This window comes from Anguilla anguilla, chromosome 9 (assembly GCF_013347855.1).
Source record: "Anguilla anguilla isolate fAngAng1 chromosome 9, fAngAng1.pri, whole genome shotgun sequence".
Lineage (NCBI taxonomy): Eukaryota > Metazoa > Chordata > Actinopteri > Anguilliformes > Anguillidae > Anguilla > Anguilla anguilla.
The window spans coordinates 31,349,290-31,372,454 of record NC_049209.1 but is presented as its reverse complement, the minus strand read 5'-3'; the positions used below and the strand labels follow the sequence as shown (position 1 = coordinate 31,372,454).

At 45.5% G+C, this 23,165-nt stretch overlaps 1 protein-coding gene across 1 annotated transcript in view; it reads left to right on the top strand.

Annotated features, from left to right (window-relative positions):
• Nucleotides 1-23,165, top strand: part of LOC118235877 (neurexin-1-beta-like) — a 220,471-nt gene that overhangs the window by 155,121 nt on the left and 42,185 nt on the right. The window contains exon 4 of the mRNA XM_035433742.1: nucleotides 10,852-11,023. Within this exon, the coding sequence (XP_035289633.1) occupies nucleotides 10,852-11,023 (172 nt within the window). The remainder of the gene's footprint in view (nucleotides 1-10,851; nucleotides 11,024-23,165) is intronic.

The window sequence follows — 23,165 nt, the reverse complement described above, 5'->3', positions numbered from 1 at the left end:
GCTTCTTGTCTGATATGCAGTCCACTCAGACAGGCTTTTTCCTGCTCATTGTTATTTCACTCAACCTTGCAAAGCTTAACTGCTAGGTATAATAATGATTAGACATAATTGTGCAACACAGAAAAGCCTATATTTTTTCGTGCTTGTAGTTCAATAACCCCACCCTCTGAAGTGCTCAGTATTAGACTGTCTGATTTTCTTTTCTGTATCCACATATCTTATATAAGCAGGAGGTTTAGAGGTAGAGGATATTTCTAAATATGTCTATTAAATAAGGCGACCAAAATCACTTCCATAGCTGCTTGCTTTTTATTCCGGTTTAATTTGCGTGGAGTTTCACGGTGCTCCGGAAAATGTTTGAGACAAAGGGAAACATTCAGGCCCTTCCGTTGAGAACAAAGTCCCCGGAGGAGCCAGGCACACTGGAGGGATCGCATCCGATATGCGGGCGGAAGACAGCGAAGTGCTGCTAAAACAGAAATTTAAAGTCTCCATTTGAACATAAAGGGTAGCCATTCAAAATGCTTTCCATTTGATGGCTGTATAAACAGCAAGGCTTTGAAACTCCCTGTGTATATGCAGTATGGGGCAGCTGCCTCTGCCTTGCTTGAAAGTTCTGTCTTTCCTGCTCTAAAATGGAATGTGCCGCCTTTCTCCCAGCAATAAACACACTTTGAGAAAGTTTTTTTTTTTTTATTGACAATAAGCGATATCTTCTTCTCCACATATAGCACAATATCTGGGAAAACTGTAAATTAAGTTCAGTAGAGGTTACATTGTTCTCCTCCTTCCATCTTTTATGCTAGCCTTATCAATCTAGCTTTCTCGGTGTTATCGCACACTTCTGTTCCCGGGAGTGACACTGATGTTCTTCACTTCTGTTCTTCACTCTGGAGAAGAGCGTCTGCCCAGTGATTGTAATGTACAGCAAGCGAACCTCTTCTTTAATTGGCATGGTAACATTTTGTAATGGTCTGTTAATTTGTGATAGCGAGCTAGCTAACATTATGCTTTCGTTTGCTGAAGCTAAGAGCGTTTTGTGTTTTCGTTTAATTTCATTTTCGCATTTACCAGAATCTCATATCCACAGCAAATTGCATGGATTACATGCATTTATAGAGGCTGGATATTTTACTAAATCAATTCAATTTGTTTCAGTATAATCAAAAGCTGAGTACAAGTGCAAGGTGCTTGCTGAATTAAAAATTGATTCAGCCAAGAACTCGAGCTCAAGGGTTCAACAGCAGTGCCCAAGGAGAGAACCAAACCTACAACCTTTGCATTGAATGTCCATTTTGTTAACCATTACACAACACCACCAGTCATGTGATGTCATGTGGCGGCCGTGTTTTGTGTGTGTGTGTGTGTGTGTGTGTGCATGCATGCGTGCGAGTGTTTCTATCCACTGATCTCAGTATAAACTCTTTCAGTAACAGTTCAGATTTATTTTTTCAGTATTTTTTGATGGGAGCCGTGACATCAGACAAACAGAACGGCTCCAGCTACAAACAGACTCAGTCATGTGGAGCCCGTTACCCATGATTCTCAGGGATAGCTGTTGCCTTTGGGACTGGAGTGAGGAGAAGAAATCTGAAACGCTAGTGACTGAATCAAGTCCCAGTCGAAGAGCAACCCATTCTGGCAGGAGCTGCGTCCGTAAGCACCACAAACAGGCAGTAAATGGAAAGAAAGGAAGAAAAATGCCTTACTCTACAGTTTAACTATATTAAACAGCATGATAATACCACTTGTAAATTACAAGTGGGAGCTGTAAAGATTATGCATGTGTTTGAAATTTTCACATTATATTAATAGCTACTGGTCCTGCCTGTTATTCATGCCGTGACTGCACACCTCTGCAATAAAACCCTCTGGAGTTTTGCAGTAGTTTTTTTTTAAATAGTTTTTTTTACAGTCCAGTAAACGTCGCAGAGAAGGAGCTGATGGCATTGTGTTGTAGCAGTGTGCTGTTTCTAATGCCTGTGTCTCCTCAGGGCCACGGTTAACAGGCCTGGCTCCTCAGAGTTGTCTGTGCATGGGCGGCCGTAGAGCGGAGGGGCGGTGGCCACTGTCCCCATGTTCTCGGTGGAGACGCGCCACTTTGTGACGCAGGCTTTCAGTCCCTGCTCTCTGATGGATTGTCTCTTAATGAGATCTGACCCTGCATGTTAGCCAGGTTCCTGTTTTCACAGACAGCGAGAGACGAATGCGGAGCGAGAGAGAGAGAATTCTATTACGGCAGACTTTTCAAGGTGACTGTGCTCCATTATGGTGGACACGGACAAATTAATTCTTGAAGTAGATGCACTTTAGACAAGAGCTCTTCTCATCAGGGTGAAATTCTGCAGCCATCCCACAGTCTAGTGACACAAGGAAGAAAAGTAGCGGGGTAGTGGAGGGGAGTAACTCAGCGACTCGTACTTCCCAAACCTTACCTAACCCTAACCCTAATCCCTCACCCCTCACTCCATACCCCTTCATACCTCACCCATCGCCCGGTATCGCCACCAATTTTAAGCAAAGCATTTTGGGAAATCCATCGCTCAGTAGCCTGAAACATTGCTAGTTAATTAGAGTGGATGTAGGAGGACTAAATTAGTCCATAAACCTTAACTGAAATATACTAGGCATTGGGGCATAATGTATATGGCAGACTCTCCCACCCATGCTCAAACCCAAAGGGTAAAGACTAGGAGGAGGACAGAAGCACTGAGGTCTGATGTAGCCTTTGTCACGGTTCAAATTATACTCTGGCTTTCAGGGAGATCACAGACCTGGGGGGGGGGGGTTGGCGGGTATGGAATGGGGGGATTGCGATCACAGATTGGGGATGGGGGGGGATCAGGTCTCTTTCCAGGGGGGGGGGGGGGGGGGGGGCATGATCTCCCCATAGCTCCCCTGTAATTCAAACCCTGCAGTATGTTCTCTATTAACAAATAGCGTGCTAATGTAATGAGTGAGTCAAGTTCGCTCAGGCAGTCTCAATGGTTAAGAAATGGCATGACCCACGGTGGGGGTGTAGTAGAATTTTACTTAAGACAGTGCTGGGAGAATGTAGTTAAATATGTACTATTACAGTTTCTTAGTTTATATAAAGATTTTGGAAACCCCCCTAACCTTTTGTTTTTACTTCATTCAGGGGGGTTCAAGGCTCACTTAGGCGGGTCAGACCCTACCAACCCCAAACTCCCCCCCCCCCCCCCCTTAATTCGCACCCTGGTCTTCCCATCACTTCCACTGGAAGGATGAGATGGTAATCCTACTTACTTTTGTAGTGTTTGTGCAGTTTTGAGGTGGGTTTAGTGCTGAAATGCCATATGCTGAGTTGCTGTGGAAACCATCACATGATGTGGTACCCCTGGTCTGGGGAACAATAGGACTAATTTCAATTTTTACAAATGAAATGAGCATTCCATTGTCATTGCCATTGTGGTGTAATGGGTAGAAATGAATAATGACATTATGAAAGATGTGCGCACGTGTTCACATACAAAATGAATGTCTTAAATACAGCTTCCATGAAAATGGCATGCGCCACCCCCACCCACCACCACCACCCCCTGCCCCAAATTGCACAGTGCACACTTCCCCCAGTGTACACCATCCACTTCAGGTTCAGTGTTTCTGAATTCTGACTATAATGCAGACAAGGGAACACGGTCTCCATGTTCTCCATGTGTTAGGAGCCAAAGTGTACCCGGGGGGCAGGGTGGCCCAGTGACAGCAAGGCAGAGCCGGAGATTTATAACCCCTTTCCACAAAGGCCATCTATATAAGCCTCACCAATCAATCGACTGTATACAAGGCACACAAATATTCACACACGCATTCACACACACACACACACACACACACACACACACGCACGCACGCATGCAGGCATGCATGCACACTAAGGCTGTCAAAAGTGCAATGAAATTGAGTTTGAATATTAGCTTTTGTAATTAGTTAGAGTTTGAATATATTTGAATATCATTTGCCTATAATTCACAAAAATAAGCTGCTTATTGTCGGGCGCTCCCTCTAAACTGGCCTGCGCGTTATTTTCCACGAGCGGGCAGTAGAATAGAGGACATCGGTGAACTTTAATACTAGGTTACTACATCTGGGGCCTCATTTATAAAACGTATTTTAGATCAACTTTGTGGCGCGTACGTAGAAAATCACGTCAACGTAGTGATTTATAAAATTTCAACATGACTCGATTTGACCGTGGAAACGGTTGTGGCTCTACGTCAGGTCTTCACTTCACAAGTTCATTTTATAAATGAGCCCCCTGCAGTTTCTATAGCCTAATGCGCAAATGAATAAAGCACTTTCTCGTGGATGTAATTTGCCACAACTCGGCATTTATTAATCACAATAATATGATTGTTTATAGGAAATCCCTGTATATTTCTTAACACAAAAACTATTCAAACGGCTAATACCTGTAGCCTAAAACAACATAAATCGCTTACTCTGTTTAGTTTGCTTTAACTTCTTTCATCATCCAATTTTATCAAAATCTTCAGAACAGAAAGGAAACATAGCCTGCCATGGGAACATTATTTAGCCTAAATTGTTAGCTGACCAGATCTGTTGAACGAAGTGAAAAAAGAGACTGGCCTGCGAGGCTAGCTGACCAGTAACGTTAGGTGTCCATGGAGCTGAAAGTATCACGGAGGTTATTGGCAAGGAAAACTAGACGAGACGATACACTTGCCCTGGTTCCAGGGCAGAACGTTTTTTGTTGACAGAGGAAGTAACGTTAGCACAGGAAATGAACTTTGCGTGCATGAACATGATTCGCCGCATGAAATTAAAGCCTGTATATTCATGTTAATTACAAAACGCGGGATCCAAAACTAATATTCGAATGCTCAAATTTAGGTTCGAACTTAAAAAAAAAAAGATTTTCGAATAGTTTTCGAACTTCGAATATTTTATGACAGCCCTAATGCACACGCACACACTCATACACACACATAAACACGCACGCACACACACACACATACACGCATACATATGCATGCATGTACACACGCACGCACACACATGCACACATTCACGCACACACAAACACAAACACGCACCATCTCCTTCTGGAGGTTGGTTGTAAAAGCATCGTTGGCAGGCCGTAGGCAATGATTCAGTGATTTTGTTTTTTAAGGTAAAATCAAACACAAAGTGTACAGGCCATTGGTAGGGCCATGGAGTATGGAGAATGGCTGGTAGACATTGTTTCAGCCACACACAGAAAAAGCAACACGGAGGGATTTATACAGGAAGTGGGGACCGGGATCATCCACTGAGTCTGCCGGCCCTGCCTCCATTAAACACTGACTGCGCTCGCCAGCAGACACAAATTATATTTTTTGGATCCCCGTGAGAAGAGTCCGGGGTCTGCTACTTTAGTCTCCATATAAGGAATCAAACCTGCAGACTTCTGTTCACAGTTTTTTAATCCGCCATGTCACAGTGCCTCCTGTCTCTTTGATGGGAACCATTGCAAAATACATGGCTGTTCTGAGACGCACACAGTCTACTTACAAGGAAAAATTATACAAATAATAAGTTCTAACTTGTTTTGATTATTGCACAGTATTTTTGCAGAAAGAGATGCATTAGTTTTTAGTGTTCATTGCATTTCAATATAATTGCATTAAATATGCAGTAGTATCCATTTTTATGAGCAAATCATATCATAGTCAAAGTCACATATCTACTGTATGTGATGGCTACATTCAGACCACACCCAGACCACGCCCAGATCCCACAGTGCCCTCATTTCTTTCTGCCTCTTTTATCATACTTCATGTTCCATGCCTTTTAACCCTTTGTCATTGTTCTAGAACGGCAATGGTTTCAGTTACCATTAGCAATTGTTACAGGAGCATTAGCATGTTCAGTTAAGGTCATCAGTCTAATCACATATTTGTGATATTACACTTTCATGGGTTAAAAAAAAAAAAAAAAACCTTCCATACAATACTGAAAATTCGGGGTGACCTGGGCTGGACTGAAGTCGTTACATGAAAATTTACAAGCTTTCCTTCTCCACGACCATATGACCATGACCATATCTCTCTCTTTAACCTTGTCTTAGGTCTGGATTTGGTGAACATTTGTTCCTAACTTTGTCTAAATAGTAAAAGTGTGTTGTGTTGTGTTATATTGTCCTGCAGCCTCTTGGACTATTTGTTGTTATTGTAAACAGCTGCTTTCTGTGCATGTCCAAAGCTAATTTCATAGTGGGGACAATAACGTCTATCTTATCATATCCTATCTTATCTTAAAACAAAAATGTTTCTTTTTTTCTTCACAAACACATTTTGGCAAGTTCTGCAATCACAAAATCTCACCAAGCTGAGTTTGTGAATAAAAAGTGTGACATTTGCATTTACTTGTTGTAAGTCAAAGGACAAATTTTCATTAAAAACCGGGCCTTAGTCTTACAGTGGATGATGCTTTTTACAATTGACTGTTAGTTTTCAGTTTTCCAGGTATGTGTGTGTGTGCAAGCCAGTTACACATGCCCTCTGCTGAAGGAAACAGGCAGGAGTTTGGGGGCACATATGTTTTGGGGGGGGGGGGGCAGTGATCAGGCTGACAGTGATTGATGTAACTATTTGATTTTGCAGTACACCTAGGAAAGCCCCAACCAAGTGTTCCTGGTAGAGGGAACATTTCCCATTTCTTTCTCATTTCGGAGAGGTTTTGAAGAGAAGAGCAAACAGGCAAGGAGAGTGGGAAAAAGCATACATCTTGACATCTTCAGAGGAAGATGCATTGTGACGCGCAGGGCTTCGGATCTACGAGCACCTCCGGGCACAATGGGTCTTAGCGGGCTTCACCACACCTGAGATATTGGAGTCTGAGCTCTTTGGCTCTAAAAGGAAATCATTGAAACCGCGGGTCTGATTATCCCTGTTTGAAATTCCCCTCCTATCCCCGCCGAAAGGTCAAATTCTTTTCAGTGAATGGCTGCAATAAATACATGACTCATTCCCCAGTCATTCTCTCTATCCCTCTCTGGCAAAACCAGTGTAAGTGCAGAATGATTTTATTACTCTGAGGCCAGAACGAGCGCCTTATTCATCCAAAACTGTGCTATCGCAACATGCCAGAGGATTGGGCCAATTAGAGGAGACCTGCTCATTAGAGCAGCAAAAGGACCTTCAAAAGCCCTACAGAACCTTAGTTACGTTCTGTGTCTATTAACCCTATTGTGTTGTCTTCGAAATATGTACGCACCCTGTGTCAGGGGGTCAAAAATGACCCACCCTCACCGGACCCCCTGTGATAAAGCCTCTTCATTGAATTTTAAACCCTAAATCAATATTTTTCATGTAGGAATAACCTGTTACTCATTAATAAATCAGCAAATAACTTTTCCTACTTTACAGTTCAGAGACTTTATACCTTCAGTCTACGCCACTGATTTTTACTACAAAACACATCATAATTGTTTTTTTTTTGCTGTAATTTGTGGCACATAACTTTGATTGTAACTTCTTATTTCATAACTGTTGAGTTAAAAAAGATTTATAAGGCAATCGTTGTACCCTGATGGTGTGCCTCTTTTATAAAAACAAAAAAAAGGCAACGTTTAACTTTGTCTTATGGTATGGTCACTCAAAGGGAAAGTCATTCAATTTCATGCTAGAAAAATTCTGGGGGTTTTAACTTCTGTTAAATTCAGAAAATGGTCATTTTTGAGTGTAGGACAACATGAAGGTTAAACGTGTTTTGGTCCTCCTGTAGCTGGGGAATACGACGGCTTTATGGGTCCTGTATAGATTTTGCTCACTAGACAAGCGAGTTTCCCCACTGCACCTATCCACCATTTGCTCCTGGCCCCGCCCCTCTCACCCTCCCTATTCAGCCCATTGAGATAAAAGGCCTCTTCCTGCAAGAGATACTATGCTTTAGGGATTAGCCATTAAAATGTCATTACTTCAGCGTAGGAATCTTTTTTTTTTTAAAGCACAGATCCTGGAGACTTTGTGCATTAATGGGGTCGATAAGTTCCCTGGCTCAGGGAGAAGCTCTAATGTCGCAGAACCAGAATACTGATCTCCATGTAAACACCTCCAAATTAACAGCCTGCATTTATATTGTGCAGAAAGTTATTACAGTGGAAAATTATGTGAAACCAGTAAAATAATAAGTTTTCCTTTGCGAAGTAATTGCTGTTTTGTTTTGTGTGTTTTCTTCTGTGTGGAACATGGCTCGGTCCAACATGAGCCCAGTGGTAAAACTGAACCAAGATTACATTACATTACAGGCATTTAGCAGACGCTCGTATCCAGAGCGACTTACACAACTTTTACATAGCATTTACCACTGGCGGACTCGGGGGGGGGGGGGGGGCAGGGGGTGCCCCCATGGTTGAAGAAGCGTTGCTAAAGTGCCCTCTAGAGTGGCGAAAACGAGAGGAAGTGCCCTATTGGCTGCCCTTCACATGGGAAAAAAATTATTGAGTGCCCTCTAGGGTGCCCCTTCATGCAATAAATTATGATGATGTGCCCTCTAGAGCAAGAAAATTTGATAACGTGTCTTAATGAGTGCCCTTCTAGTGGAGAAAATGTGATGCAGTGCTCTATAAGATGCCCTTACAATGGTCTAAACTTGACGTTACCTATGGGTCCCCTTCCAATGAAAAGGGGTGCCGTTATGAAGTGCCCTCTATGCCGCCCCTACATGACAGTGTCATGGTGCCCTTTCCAGTAGAGAAAATGGGATGCAGTGCTGTATAGGGTACTCCTACAGGTGAGAAAACATTATGAAGTGCCAAATTAGGTGCCCTTTAATGGAGAAGTGCCCCTCCAGTGGATAAAAGGTGATGCAGTGCTGTAAAGGGTGTCCCTACATGCGTGAGAATGTGGGGAAGTTTCCTAATGGATGACCCTCCAGTGGAGAAAATGTGATGTGGTGCCATGTAGGTGCCCTTACAATGGTATAAACTTGAGGTTCCCTACAGATGCATTTCTGATGAAAAAAACTCATGAAGTGCCCTCTTAGGTGCCCTTCCAAGTGAGAAACCACGATGCATCACAGCTTTTTGCGCGCTGGTGGGGCCCCATGTCATGCAGTAGGTGCCCTTTTCATTTTTTCATCCCTGCTGTTCAAACAGCCTGAGTCCGCCACTGGCATTTACATTGCATCCATTTATCCAGCTGGATATATACTGAAGCAATGTAGGTTAAGTAGCTTGCTCGAGGGTACAACGGCAGTGTCCTACCCAGGAATCAAACCTGTGACCTTCAGGTTACAAGACCAACTCCTTACCCATCATGCTACACTGCCACCCTAAGAGGCAGGTGAATGGCTCTTCACGGCAGTTTCTCTCAAACTGAAGCGTTTCGCCTGCTGCAAACTCTTTCCTGTAGAAAAATTCTGCTACGGGCAATGTTTGTGCTGATACAATTATGAAGTTGTTAATTCAATGGTTTTTGTTTTTTTGGGGTAATATATGCCCCATGAATAAATTAGGGACAAATTAATTTGTTATTTAATTAAGCTTAATTACTCGTTCAATTACTTATTCTAGGCTCTATTGAACAATTAATTACTCAATCAGTAAACCTCTATACCTATTTGTATAATTAATATGTTTGACTGGCTGAAATTGATAGAGCACACATCACAGAGGCAGCTTAGCTTGTATCTTTCTGTTAGAGTGAACATACTTCCATGGGTCTGACAGCAGTGGCACAAAAGACTGTTGATGTCAAAGAACAGTGAATGCTCAATTAAGAGCTCAGGATCAGGCCTAATCACCTCAGCTCAGCCAAACCCGGTGTGTGCGGTGTGCCACCAGGGGTATGTTAGGGTTTGGACACACTGCAATATTGGATATATGTTCATTTCAGCTGATTTATCTTTTTCATTCTTCATCTTTTTTTTATTACTTCTCTTCTCACCCACTTGCGCTGGATAATAAGAGCTGGAGTGTTCGTCTTCTGAGTAAAGATGACTAATATCGCAGAAGAATTGCATCCCTGTTTTTCTGAATTCCGCAAATTTGTCTAATAAATTGTCATTGCGGGGAGACGGATTTAAATCCTCCTTTCTTGGGCAGTTCTACAGCCAATTATGTGGCCAGCGACTGTGTAGCACGGGGAATATATCACTGCACAGAACTTTTAACATGTACATAATTTGCTTAGAAATAGTCATGGGAAACCAGGGCTGTAAAACCTTAAAACGGGTGGCCAGAGGCAGACTGTATGTATGAGGTCACAGTGGAACAGCACGGCTAGACGCCAACTGTGCGTGAGGTCACAATGGAAACAGCCGAGGGCCAATAGGAGCCGGTGTGTGAGTTCATGAGGGCCAATAGGAGCCTCGGTGCAAGGTCGCAGTAGAACAGTAGAGCTGGGTGCCAATGGGAAAGCAAAGGGGATTGGCTGATAGGCCATCGGCCTCTGGCCTACTCCCACCCCCATGTTTTTCCCTGGCCGCACGGCAGGTCCCGCGCGTCGCGGCCTCCGCTAATGGCTCTGACCTTTGTTTCGAGGAGAGGGGCTGGGTCAGGGATGCAGGAGGACATCTGGGATAACCCAGCACAAGGGGACTCCCTCAACACAACCACTTCCTCAACCCCGAAGAGACAGGCCCCATCGACCTGACTCTGCTTTAAACACATCTGATAGCTTTTCACAACCACGCAGCACAGAATCGATCTTTTTGACTGGCTCATACGAGTCATTGATTGACAGCATGTGGATCGGCAGCTTTTCCTGCCAGTTATTGGCTTTTTATGAAGTAAGTGCCAGCCTCCCCCAGTCACTAATGCAACTTCCTTGTGTCCTTCTTCCCCTCACTCCCCCCCCCCCCCCCCCCCCCCCCCCCCCCCGCCCACAGGAACTGGGAAAGATCGGCGTGATCTTCAACGTGGGAACCGATGACATCGCCATCGAGGAGCACGGGGTCATGGTGAGCGACGGCAAATATCACGTGGTGCGCTTCACGCGCAGCGGAGGCAACGCCACGCTCCAGGTGGACAACCAGCCCGTCATCGAGCGCTACCCAATAGGTAGGACCGGGGGTCAGGGGTCAGGGGTGAGAGCTGGGAGTGGGATTGTGGGTAGGGAGTAAATGGTGGTTGGACATTTCCAGCGTCCAGTCGGTGTACATGTGGAGAGAGAAAGATGGAGACAAAAAATTGCCCTGGATCTACGCCCCGCCCGCACCTTCTCCCTCCTCCAATCGGTGAACAGTCAAAAAACACACAGAGAGGCAGAATGGAGTCCAGTTCTGCGGGCCGCTTGGCAGGGTGAGCTGCACGCCTCGCTCCAGAGGGGGAAATTGATTCGTGTTTCAGTGCATCCGGCATAATGCTTGAAGTGTTCTATTTGCTTTTAAATCATTCCAGGCGCTCGCGGGCCCCGCGCGTGGCGGGGCCTGATAAACATAGCGTAAACAATCTAATATCTTAAACGGACACATTTCTCCCCGCTCCCATCTCGGACCGCATCTCGCACAAGATGGATTCCGGTCGGCGGCGGCGGCGGCGGCAATCAGCGCTGCCAGCTTGGCCGGGGAGCCGGGCGGCGGGATTGATTTCGCGGAGCGCGAGCTCTTCCAAGAGCCCCCGCAGCCCTGCGGGTGTCTGAGGTCCAGACACGACTCGGCTTCTCCCTCCCGCCCCCCCTCCCGGAAGATAATGAGCTTCTGCTGGGTGTAGTCTCTCACAGAGGGCTCTAAATGAGGCGGAGAGAGAGCGAACATGTAGAGCACGCTCATCCATACCCTCATACTCTCCTGCACATTCATGTTACCTTTTACCTGCCTCATTCACCTGTACTATCACATCCTGCATCCTCAGTTCTCACCTACATACAGACACACTCAGTTCACAAGGGCTCACCTGTGCCTTCATACCACCTACATGCACCTCCACCCTCTTACCTCACCTACTTACTGTACCTGCACTCTGATAAATCCTGTAATTACCTGCACCCTCATACCTGCACTCTGATAAATCCTGTAATTACCTGCACCCTCATACCTGCACTCTGATAAATCCTGTAATTACCTGCACCCTCATACCTGCACTCTGATAAATCCTGTAATTACCTGCATCCTCATACCTGCACTCTGATAAATCCTGTAATTACCTGCACCCTCATACCTGCACTCTGATAAATCCTGTAATTACCTGCACCCTCATACCTGCACTCTGATAAATCCTGCAATTACCTGCACGCTCATACCTGCACTCTGATAAATCCTGCAATTACCTGCACCCTCATACCTGCACTCTGATAAATCCTGTAATTACCTGCACCCTCATACCTGCACTCTGATAAATCCTGTAATTACCTGCACCCTCATACCTGCACTCTGATAAATCCTGTAATTACCTGCACCCTCATACCTGCACTCTGATAAATCCTGTAATTACCTGCACTCTGATAAATCCTGTAATTACCTGCATCTTCATACCTGCACTCTGATAAATCCTGTAATTACCTGCATCTTCATACCTGCACTCTGATAAATCCTGTAATTACCTGCACCCTCATACCTGCACTCTGATAAATCCTGTAATTACCTGCATCCTCATACCTGCACTCTGATAAATCCTGTAATTACCTGCACCCTCATACCTGCACTCTGATAAATCCTGTCGTTACCTGCATCCTCATACCTGCACTCTGATAAATCCTGTAATTACCTGCACCCTCATACCTGCACTCTGATAAATCCTGTCGTTACCTGCATCCTCATACCTGCACTCTGATAAATCCTGTAATTACCTGCATCCTCATACCTGCACTCTGATAAATCCTGTAATTACCTGCACCCTCATACCTGCACTCTGATAAATCCTGTCGTTACCTGCATCCTCATACCTGCACTCTGATAAATCCTGTAATTACCTGCACCCTCATACCTGCACTCTGATAAATCCTGTAATTACCTGCATCCTCATACCTGCACTCTGATAAATCCTGTAATTACCTGCACCCTCATACCTGCACTCTGATAAATCCTGTAATTACCTGCATCCTCATACCTGCACTCTGATAAATCCTGTCGTTACCTGCATCCTCATACCTGCACTCTGATAAATACTGTAATTACCTGCACCCTCATACCTGCACTCTGATAAATCCTGTAATTACCTGCATCCTCATACCTGCACTCTGATAAATCCTGTCATTACCTGCATCCTCATACCTGCACTCTGATAAATCCTGTAATTACCTGCACCCTCACACCTGCACTCTGATAAATCCTGTCATTACCTGCACCCTCATACCTGCACTCTGATAAATCCTGTAATTACCTGCACCCTCATACCTGCACTCTGATAAATCCTGTAATTACCTGCACTCTGATAAATCCTGCAATTACCTGCATCCTCATACCTGCACTCTGATAAATCCTGCAATTACCTGCATCCTCATACCTGCACTCTGATAAATCCTGTAATTACCTGCACCCTCATACCTGCACTCTGATAAATCCTGCAATTACCTGCACCCTCATACCTCATCTGCTGACTTGCACTCTCACGCCACAGTTACTCACCTGTACCTCACCTGCTTGCCTGTACGCTGATATCTCAGGCCCATACCTGCTTCTTTATTCCTCACCTGCACTACTATAACTCAGCTGCTTAGATGCACCCTCAAGCCTCCCTGCTCATTTGCATCCCCATATCTCACTTCCTCACCTGTCCCTTCATAATACCACTCATCTGTATCTGATTGAAGCCACATCTTTGTATCACATTGGTTCTCTACCACTGCCTCTACCGCATTATGTTATTTCAACTTAGATGAGAAATGCCTCTGGAAATTCCTCAGTACACAGTCACAGAGCAGTCCAAGAAAGATACACAAATTTACAAAGGTTAACTTTTCCCTGTGTTCTTATGAGAAAACTTTCACAAATTGAATCCAAAGTCTCTCCCTCTCCACTGTATACCTGAGAGTCTGGATGTGCTCCCACCATTTCTACTGAAAAGGAAGACATTTTCTCTGTTCATGAAGCCAACAATGTGGTTTTTCAGTCCGCATTCCGAATATATGCAATTACATCACAAGCCTGAGATTATGAGTCACATAGAGGGCAATTATGATGTCACAATTGTAGTAGTAGTCACAATTGTATTGTAAATAGAAGTAGTCAATTTAATCTTGCCTTTCTTAACCTGCAGTTTTATTTAATGTAGAAAAAAATGTTTGGAAGACATTCTGGAAAAACTTTGCCATTATATGTCTGAGAAGAAAGAAAAACACAATTTTGTTCAATTCTGTGCAATCTGTACCTGTCACTATGGAGCAGTTCTGGCAGTGAACTTACCCTGTAGCTCTTTTCAGAAAAAGGACCATTTTGTATTTATTTTCTCCGACACATACAAAAGCTTTCACCTGAATCTGGCTCCTGGAGCCCCCGTTTGTCAGTGGGTTGGGAACACCCCCCATGCATCTGGAATGCGCGGGGGTGGGGGGGGGGGGGGGGGCATAATTGGCCCATCCAACGAGACACGGTTTCAGGCGACGAGACTGTCTGAATCTCCTCAGGCAACAGCGACACCTCTGGCCAGTCAGACAACTGCAGTCTCCCTGTTCCAGATGCTGTATGAAGCACGTCCCATCAGGGCGATGACTCATCTCAGCTGACAGACTGCAGAGGGCAAAAGAGGCGGCGGCGGCGGCGGTCAGTAGCGCACGCACGAGCGGCGGCCGTCGCAGCGCTGGAGAGGGTTGAGCGGGTCTCGTCCCCGGGTGCTCCGCTCACCGCTGAAGTCTGGCAGGGTCGCGGGGGCGCGGTGCCCCTGCACCCGAACCTCTCCTTTCATTTCCGCTGATGAGTGGCACCTGTCGGACCAGGTTGTCCCGCGCCTCGGTGCCGTCGCCGCCCCGCCCAAACGGCTCTCGGCTCCGCGGGCGGTTCTCCGCGGCCGATGTTCTCCGCGCCCGTCGGCCATTTTCCCTGAGAAAGCTCCGCTGCGCTTCTCAGGGCTCTGGCCAGTGCACTGCACCACGACGACGGGCGCAATCCTGAGCTCATTCGCCGCCCGCCGTCCCCGCGCATGCTAACGTACACGTCTCAATGCTGCTAATGGCTTCATCTCCGCCTCCCGCCAGGCCAACTGCAGAGCTGCTGGGCCAATTATCCTCGCGCCCTACCTTTACGGGCACTGCGGTTTTACAGCGCCCGTCTGTTTGTTAAAGATGCTTTAACTCCTCGCTTCGTTTTATGTGTGTCTCTGGGGAAGCCGTCACCTGAGGTGCACTGCGTGGTAATAATTAAAATCAGACGCTTAACGGTTTCCGCAAAAAAAGGAGAGAAAAGCTTTTGCCGTGGCGAACGGTCGACCAGGCGCTGCTCGCTTCGGGGCTGATTTACTAAGACCTTTAGCGTATGCGAAGCCTTTTAGCACACGCAAAACCGATAGCATGTCGTTTTTGCACCAATCATCGGTCGTGTTATTAGTGTGCTGAAAGATTTTGCACGTGCGAAAGGTCTTAGTAAATCAGGCCCTTTGGTGTCAAAATTTTGACAACTTTGTTGTGAAAACCATTTTCGTTCTGGGCGGGGCAGAGCAGGCAGAGAAGAGGGGCTAGGGTGACGATTCCTGTGGACCGTGACTGGGTAACCCCCCTTCCTTTTTAAAGTCATCACATGGCTTTGGTCCTCTCTCCTTGACAGACTCTTCAATGACTAATCTTAAATGAATCGTGTTCCCTCTGTGCTCCGGCTTATCTGAACGTACAGGTTAGTGCAAAACCACTTGATAAAAATGGGGGATAGCGGCAGTAATACACCCAGTCCTACAGGAGGCGCTCTTCTCACTTAATTTAGCCTTTTGGTTCATTTGAGGTCGATTCACACAGGTACTCGCCATTTTCAATTTAACGGAACACTCTTTAGATCGCAATTTCCCACAAAAACGCCTGGCAGAACACATTAGAGAAGAGCCATGCAAAATTAGAACTGATAAAATATGAAATCAGATGGATTTGTGGGGGGGGGGGGGGGGGGGGGGGATGAGGGAACAATTACAAAGAGGAGCAGCGATAAACTTTATTTGAACCGCGCTACTTTTCCTCGCATGAGATGTCCTGATATGGGTACCGCGCTGTTATATAAGGTGAAGAACCACAGACACATAAAAAGGGGGCATTCTGTTACTGTCGTTTATCTTGCGAAGGAATAAAGTAGGAAAACTCCTGCCTGAGCCCTTAATCTCTCCAACTGCCGCTACCAAGATAGATGGAGGACTGTAACAGAGATCTGGGGGCCTTCTCTGCAACTGGCAAAATACTGCTAGATACGTGATATTGAGCAAGACGCCTGATCAGCCACTGGTCTTAGTAGCAGGGTGGTATGGAAGTGCCTTACATTTCGGTACCAGATCCTCACCAATCCAGTGCTGACAGTTGATGATCGCCCCACAAAGCAGAACATGATTGGCCTTAGCATCACCAAAGGAGAGAGGGTTTCAATTCTCTGTCTGTACAATTACTAGGAAGAAACTGCATCTATAAACAAGGCTATTCTACTGGTAGCCAGAGGACCAAATTGAGCTGGCCATGAACAGAACAGAATAGAATAGAACTTTGAACTTTACAACTTTTTTCCCTGGATGTACTTCGGCTGAAGTAGGTGGCATACAAGAAATGAAATAAACAATCTGCATAAAATACATTAAGAAATAAAATTACAGAAATTGCGTTTAGAGATTCCTAAATGACATTACTATTATTGCAACATAGGAATGAAGAATTCTATTAAGGAAATTCTAGTAAAAGCTTCTGTGCATAATTTACATCGAACTAAAACAATAAACACTAAAATGCATTTTGGACTGCACTAAATCAGAAAATTGAATTAAGCATTAAATTTAAGGTGTGATGTAACATTCATCAGGCAAACAGATGTTGGCACAAAGCTGTTGAGTGCTCTCCTTGTTGTAAAGGATAGCGACCTCAGTCTCCTTCCTTTTGGCAAGATCTCAAACAGATGATTCAGGGGATGCGAGGGAAAGGTCCACTGTACTTTCTCCGTTCTTGACTGTCCGCTCCTTATAGAGTTGTTTTGTGGTTCTTTGTTGTCTCCCTGTGATCTTGCCGCTTACTGCTGTCACCCTCTCCAGCTCAGTTTGTCTGATGTTATTTAAAGAGCAAAACCTAAAGTTGTTGGGCCGAATAATCATATGGATGTATTCTCGGCCCTTTGAGCATTGAGAAATAAAAGGTAGTATTAAGATGCATGAAAAATTGTTTCAGTTTTGCACCTGCATGGTGTCAGCAGGAGACAGAATAATAAGTAATAGCTATTAAGAAAGCATTTATTTTCTGTGCAAACATGTGCAATAGATTTTAGTCATGCAGCTGTATAAATGGCTCATAGAAAATGAGTGGGGGACAGGGGGGTCAAAGAGAGCTCAGCCTGTGAAAAATGCAAAAAGGTTTTACAGGGCGAGCAAGAAAGTACTGCAGCAGCAACAGCCCCGCCCACTGCACTGCCAATCAGCCAAAAGTGAATGTTTTGGGATTTATTTGCACTGGCTAGTTTTTGGACAGAGAGCCTGGACTAAAAGGGAGAGAGTGTTTTCTGAAGCCATGCAGAGATTTGCTTAGAGATGGACCTGACAGAAGCCATCTTTCAGTGCACTGCATGGAGAACATATTTAATTACATACCTCATTTAGAAACGCAATCAGGAGGCAGCACGTATAATTGTTTAATTAATATACATGTGTGTGCATGCGTGCGTGCGCGTGTGCCTGTGTGAGTTTGTGTCGATAATTGCTTTTTCTCTTACATCGTTTCGTAGTAATCCACTCTCTGACAATTTCCTTGTCTTGAATACTATATGAATTACAATTTTATTGAGTTGACAGTAAAACAGACAGATAGGTAGATGAGGACAGATGGACAGACAGACAGGCAGGCAGGCTGACAGACATACAGACAGAGTCTGATTGATTGATTGATTGATTTTAGGTAGAAATAACAGTAATTCCAGCAGGGCTCTCTGTAGGAGGTCCCACCCACACACTCTGCAGGTCTTATTGGATCACCAGGGAATCGGGGAGTAGGACGTATTATCATCATCGTTATCATTATTAAAGGTGATTATTATTCTTTTTGCATGTATAATTCATTTTTCATTAGTAGTAGCACTGTATCAGTCGTAGAAGTAGACTTCGCCATTGCTGAAGCACAGTAATAGTTTTGGCAGTGGTGATAACAAATGTTAGCAATGCTAAACAAATATTCCATTTACAATCCTTCAGTAACAAACTAAGTGGGAATGTTCCCCAATGTTCTGGAAACATCTAGTGTTAGATGGGAAGGGACCAAGCCAGCAATTGCACAATATTACACGTGTCCCTGTGCAGGAAGGTTCCATGCACATTCAGTCAATCAGATCAGACAGTCAAGAAATCGGAGAGGGAATGAGAAATGTGGGGTGCAGAGGATAGACAGATGGATCAAAAGGGGGTGGGCGGTTTGGAAGGGGATTGTGGACTAGGAAGAGAAATGAGATATTTTACAGATAGCAAAAAAAGAAAAAAGAAATCAGAGTGTGATATCATCACCGAGACGTCTCTGAGATTGGGATCTCCATCAGCGAGTTTATTTTCTGTCTTGTAAAAGGACCGACTGCTCCATCACACAGACAGCGAAGAAAATGGAGTCTCTGAATAAAGTCAGATACCATGGCAGACTTTCCTCAATAAAAATGTCACCCCTTGCTACCATTTCAAATCGTCTGCAGTCTTGTGAATTAAGGGAGACATCAATGTGGACATATACCTGGTTTAATAGGATTTTATTTAAGTTTTTTTTTGAGCCAATCAGGTATTTAACATTTCATGACTCTGGCTATAGAGTATCTATTGCTTGCAGCAGGGCTGTTGTCACTACCACTGAGTAAGGAGGTTATTCTAGACGTCTTCAGTGTAGGATAACAGGATTATCTGAGAACATAAATATGTATGATTTTGTGGTTTATGTGTGACATTAATATTTTCACACTAGTGTGTAGTGTCACTGTATTTGTAACAGTCCACAGAGTGCGCATGTGTGTGCGTGTGTGTGTGTGTGATTGCGGGTGTGTGCGTGTGTGTTTGTTTGTGTGAGTGTGTGTGTGTCTGAGTGTGAGTGTGTGTGCGTGTGTGCAAATGAATGAAAATAAAATTAAAAGACAGTCCCTTCTCAGGAACTCCCCAGCCCTTTGCGCATGCTTATTTCCCTGCACCCCCACCAGCTGTGCGGTGATAGGAGGCTCAAACCGTCTCTCTGCGCCGGTTATTAATTTTCCTGGAGCAGCCGCACTATCCTTCATTAACGGAGAAGCACTCTTCTTCTACTGCTTCTGCCTGCTGAAAGACCTGTGAAAACGATATCCCAGGCTTGAGATTAAAAAGAAAGGGGACCTCTGTTTTCACCTGTACCCATCCCCACGGGGCAGCTCTCCATCTCTGCCTCTCCATTTGTCCCCCCCCCCCCTCTTTCTCCCTCCTTCCTTCTTCTTCTCCTCCTGCTTCCTTTCAGCAGAGAAAATGAAGCCCCTGGACAAAAACAAATAGCACAGCAGACCTCCTTCAGTAAAAACGCTGCTCTGGAAATGCGACCCATTTTCCCACTGTTTCAAATCTCGAGCACCCCCTTCTCTCTTTCATTCCCTCGCTCTTTCACTGTATCTCTTTTTCTTTCTTACTTTCTCTCGTTATCTCTCACTCTTTCTCTCTGGCGCACGTGCAGACAAATACATTTTAATGGTCCCAGTTTTTATGCAAGCAGTCTAATGCCTTCAGTGTCGGTGTCAATACACGTCACGCATTCGTTCACACATAAACAACACGCGTGTCAAGGCCATAGAGTACACGCGTGTCTCCATGGCAAACAAGTCAAAAGACCTGTTAAGTTCAGAAAGGAGACGCAGATTCACGTGTACTCTATGGCCTATCACGCGTGTACTCTATGGCTCGACACGCGTGTACTCTATGGCCTATCACGCGTGTACTCTATGGCCTGACACGCGTGTACTTTATGGCCTATCACGCGTGTACTCTATGGCTCGACACGCGTGTACTCTATGGCCTGACTGGTGTGTACTCTATGGCCCTGACACGCGTGTACTCTATGGCCTGACACGCGTGTACTCTATGGCCTGACACACGTGTACTCTATGGCCTGACAGGTGTGTACTCTATGGCCTGACACGCGTGTACTCTATGGCCTGACACGCGTGTACTCTATGGCCCTGACACGCGTGTACTCTATGGCCTGACACACGTGTACTCTATGGCCCTGACACGCGTGTACTCTATGGCCTGACACACGTGTACTCTATGGCCTGACGCGCGTGTACTCTATGGCCTGACAGGTGTGTACTCTATGGCCCTGACACGCGTGTACTCTATGGCCTGACACGCGTGTACTCTATGGCCCTGACACGCGTGTACTCTATGGCCTGACACACGTGTACTCTATGGCCTGACACACGTGTACTCTATGGCCCTGACACGCGTGTACTCTATGGCCTATCACGTGTACTCTATGGCCCTGACACGCGTGTACTCTATGGCCTGACACGCGTGTACTCTATGGCCCTGACAGGCGTGTACTCTATGGCCTGACACACGTGTACTCTATGGCCTATCACGTGTGTACTCTATGGCCCTGACACGCGTGTACTCTATGGCCTGACACACGTGTACTCTATGGCCTATCACGTGTGTACTCTATGGCCTGACACACGTGTACTCTATGGCCTATCACGCGTGTACTCTATGGCCTATCACGCGTGTACTCTATGGCCTATCACGCGTGTACTCTATGGCCTATCACGCGTGTACTCTATGGCCTATCACGCGTGTACTCTATGGCTTGACACGCGTGTATTTAATTCCCCTTTGTCTCATTTGTAGCTTTGTTCCCAAATATCCTGACTGATAGAGAGCGCAGCAGAATCCCATGTGACTGGCCTCTCACATACGCACACGCACATGCATTAATGCATGAGCATCCAGGTACACACACACACATACATACACAAACATACACACACATACACACACACACACACACACGCACACAGATGCTAAAAGAAGCAGCCTGCTGTAGCAATGTTTCCTTAGGGTAGGAACAGCAGTGATGTTATGCTCTACTTAAACAGTTATTATGCATACTGATTGTTGTTTGTGTGTTTGTGTGTGTGTGCACGTACGTTTTGTGTCTGTGTGTCTGTGTGTGTGTCTGTGTGTGTGTGTTTGTGCGTGTGTGTGTGTGTGTGTGTGTTTGTGCGCGTGTGTTTTCCTTGAAGGTCCAGCATATCAGCACATCCTATTCGCTGAAAGATTGTTTTACTATTTCCCCAAATGCATTGAAGGTGCTTTATTGGCAGGCTTTATTTCCAAAGTGTACAGGAATGAATAAAAGCTCTCTTAGCATGCATTCCAACCCCCACCCCACCTGTTGCCATTTGCCTCTGGTGGGCAGAATGCAGATATAAACCCTTAAACCCCCCCCTCCCCCCGCCCCCCAAGCCCCCTACTCCCTCTCATCTATCGGTGCGGTGCAAGAAGGTGGAGAGAGATGCACTGTGGGAAATCTCGCATGCAGACGTTCTCACAAAGGGTTTGAGCTGGCGAGCGTTGAGCCGGCGTGTTTGGGCCGGATTTAGTTCCGCTGCGAACAGAATCTGTTAGTCTCCACGGTACCGACCAAGCAGCTGGGAGCGAGCAAGCATCAACGGGGGGGGGAGGTGGGGAGGTGGGGGGGGGACTAAATCTGCAAATTAATCACACCATTTTTACCACTAAAATGAGTGAAAGAGGGCGAGCGAAGGGGAGGAAGAGAACCACCACACAGTGTTCGAGAAGTGTGAGGGAAGTCCCAGTTTTCTCTTTCGAGCACTTGGGCAGGCATTTTTCCATCACGAGATGCATTAGCTTTTACCTGTGCAGTTCTGTCTCCCAGTTGGTCTTTTTCTCTCTTAAAAATAGACTGTTATGAATGTACATTTGAGAAATGGTGTGGTACTGTACCTCCGGGAAGAACCACTGCGTGTCTGTTTCCGTCCTCACTGTCTATATAAGAGAGGGGAAATGCATGATGGGAAATTTGGTGGTCTGTTAGCCGTGAAGCATCATTGTCATTGAATGCTGGACATGTTTCTTGCCAGAGGACGATCATATTTTTGCCCCTCTTCACCCTTTTCTTCTTGATTGTCTTCATTGTCATAGTACGTCTCCATTTGTGATTGAATATAAAATGGGGAAATGGTGACATTGAGGAGAATGGATTGCAATTTAATTCATCATCTAAATTACATATTAACAGCATATAACAGTAATGACTTTGCATAGATTATGTAGTTCTCCTTATGGGGAGGGTTGGAGGATAATTCTGTCAGTGAAAGAGACCTCCATTTTATGACACTGAAGCACCATTATCTTGAGTGAGAGTATTTTATGGTCTAATTCTGTCTGTCACGGAAAAGGAAGCGTAGATCGCCAGCGCTAGATGTGTGGTAGATAACCAGCAGTGGCAGGGTGTGTCTGTGTGTGGTAGATAACCAGCAGTGGCAGGGTGTGTCTGTGTGTGGTAGATAACCAGCTGCAGCAGGGTGTATGTGTGTGTGGTAGATAACCAGCAGTGGCAGGGTGTGTCTGTGTGTGGTAGATGACCATCAGTGGCAGGGTGTGTCTGTGTGTGGTAGATGACCAGCTGCTGCAGGGTGTGTTTGTGTGTGGTAGATAACCAGCAGTGGAAGGGTGTGTCTGTGTGTGGTAGATGACCAGCTGATGCAGGGTGTGCTTGTGTGTGGTAGATAACCAGCAGTGGCAGGGTGTGTCTGTGTGTGGTAGATAACCAGCTGCAGCAGGGTGTATGTGTGTGTGGTAGATAACCAGCAGTGGCAGGGTGTGTCTGTGTGTGGTAGATGACCAGCTGCTGCAGGGTGTGTTTGTGTGTGGTAGATAACCAGCAGTGGAAGGGTGTGTCTGTGTGTGGTAGATGACCAGCTGATGCAGGGTGTGCTTGTGTGTGGTAGATAACCAGCAGTGGCAGGGTGTGTCTGTGTGTGGTAGATAACCAGCAGTGGCAGGGTTTGTCTGTGTGTGGTAGATGACCAGCTGCTGCAGGGTGTGTCTGTGTGTGGTAGATAACCATCAGTGGCAGGGTGTGTCTGTGTGTGGT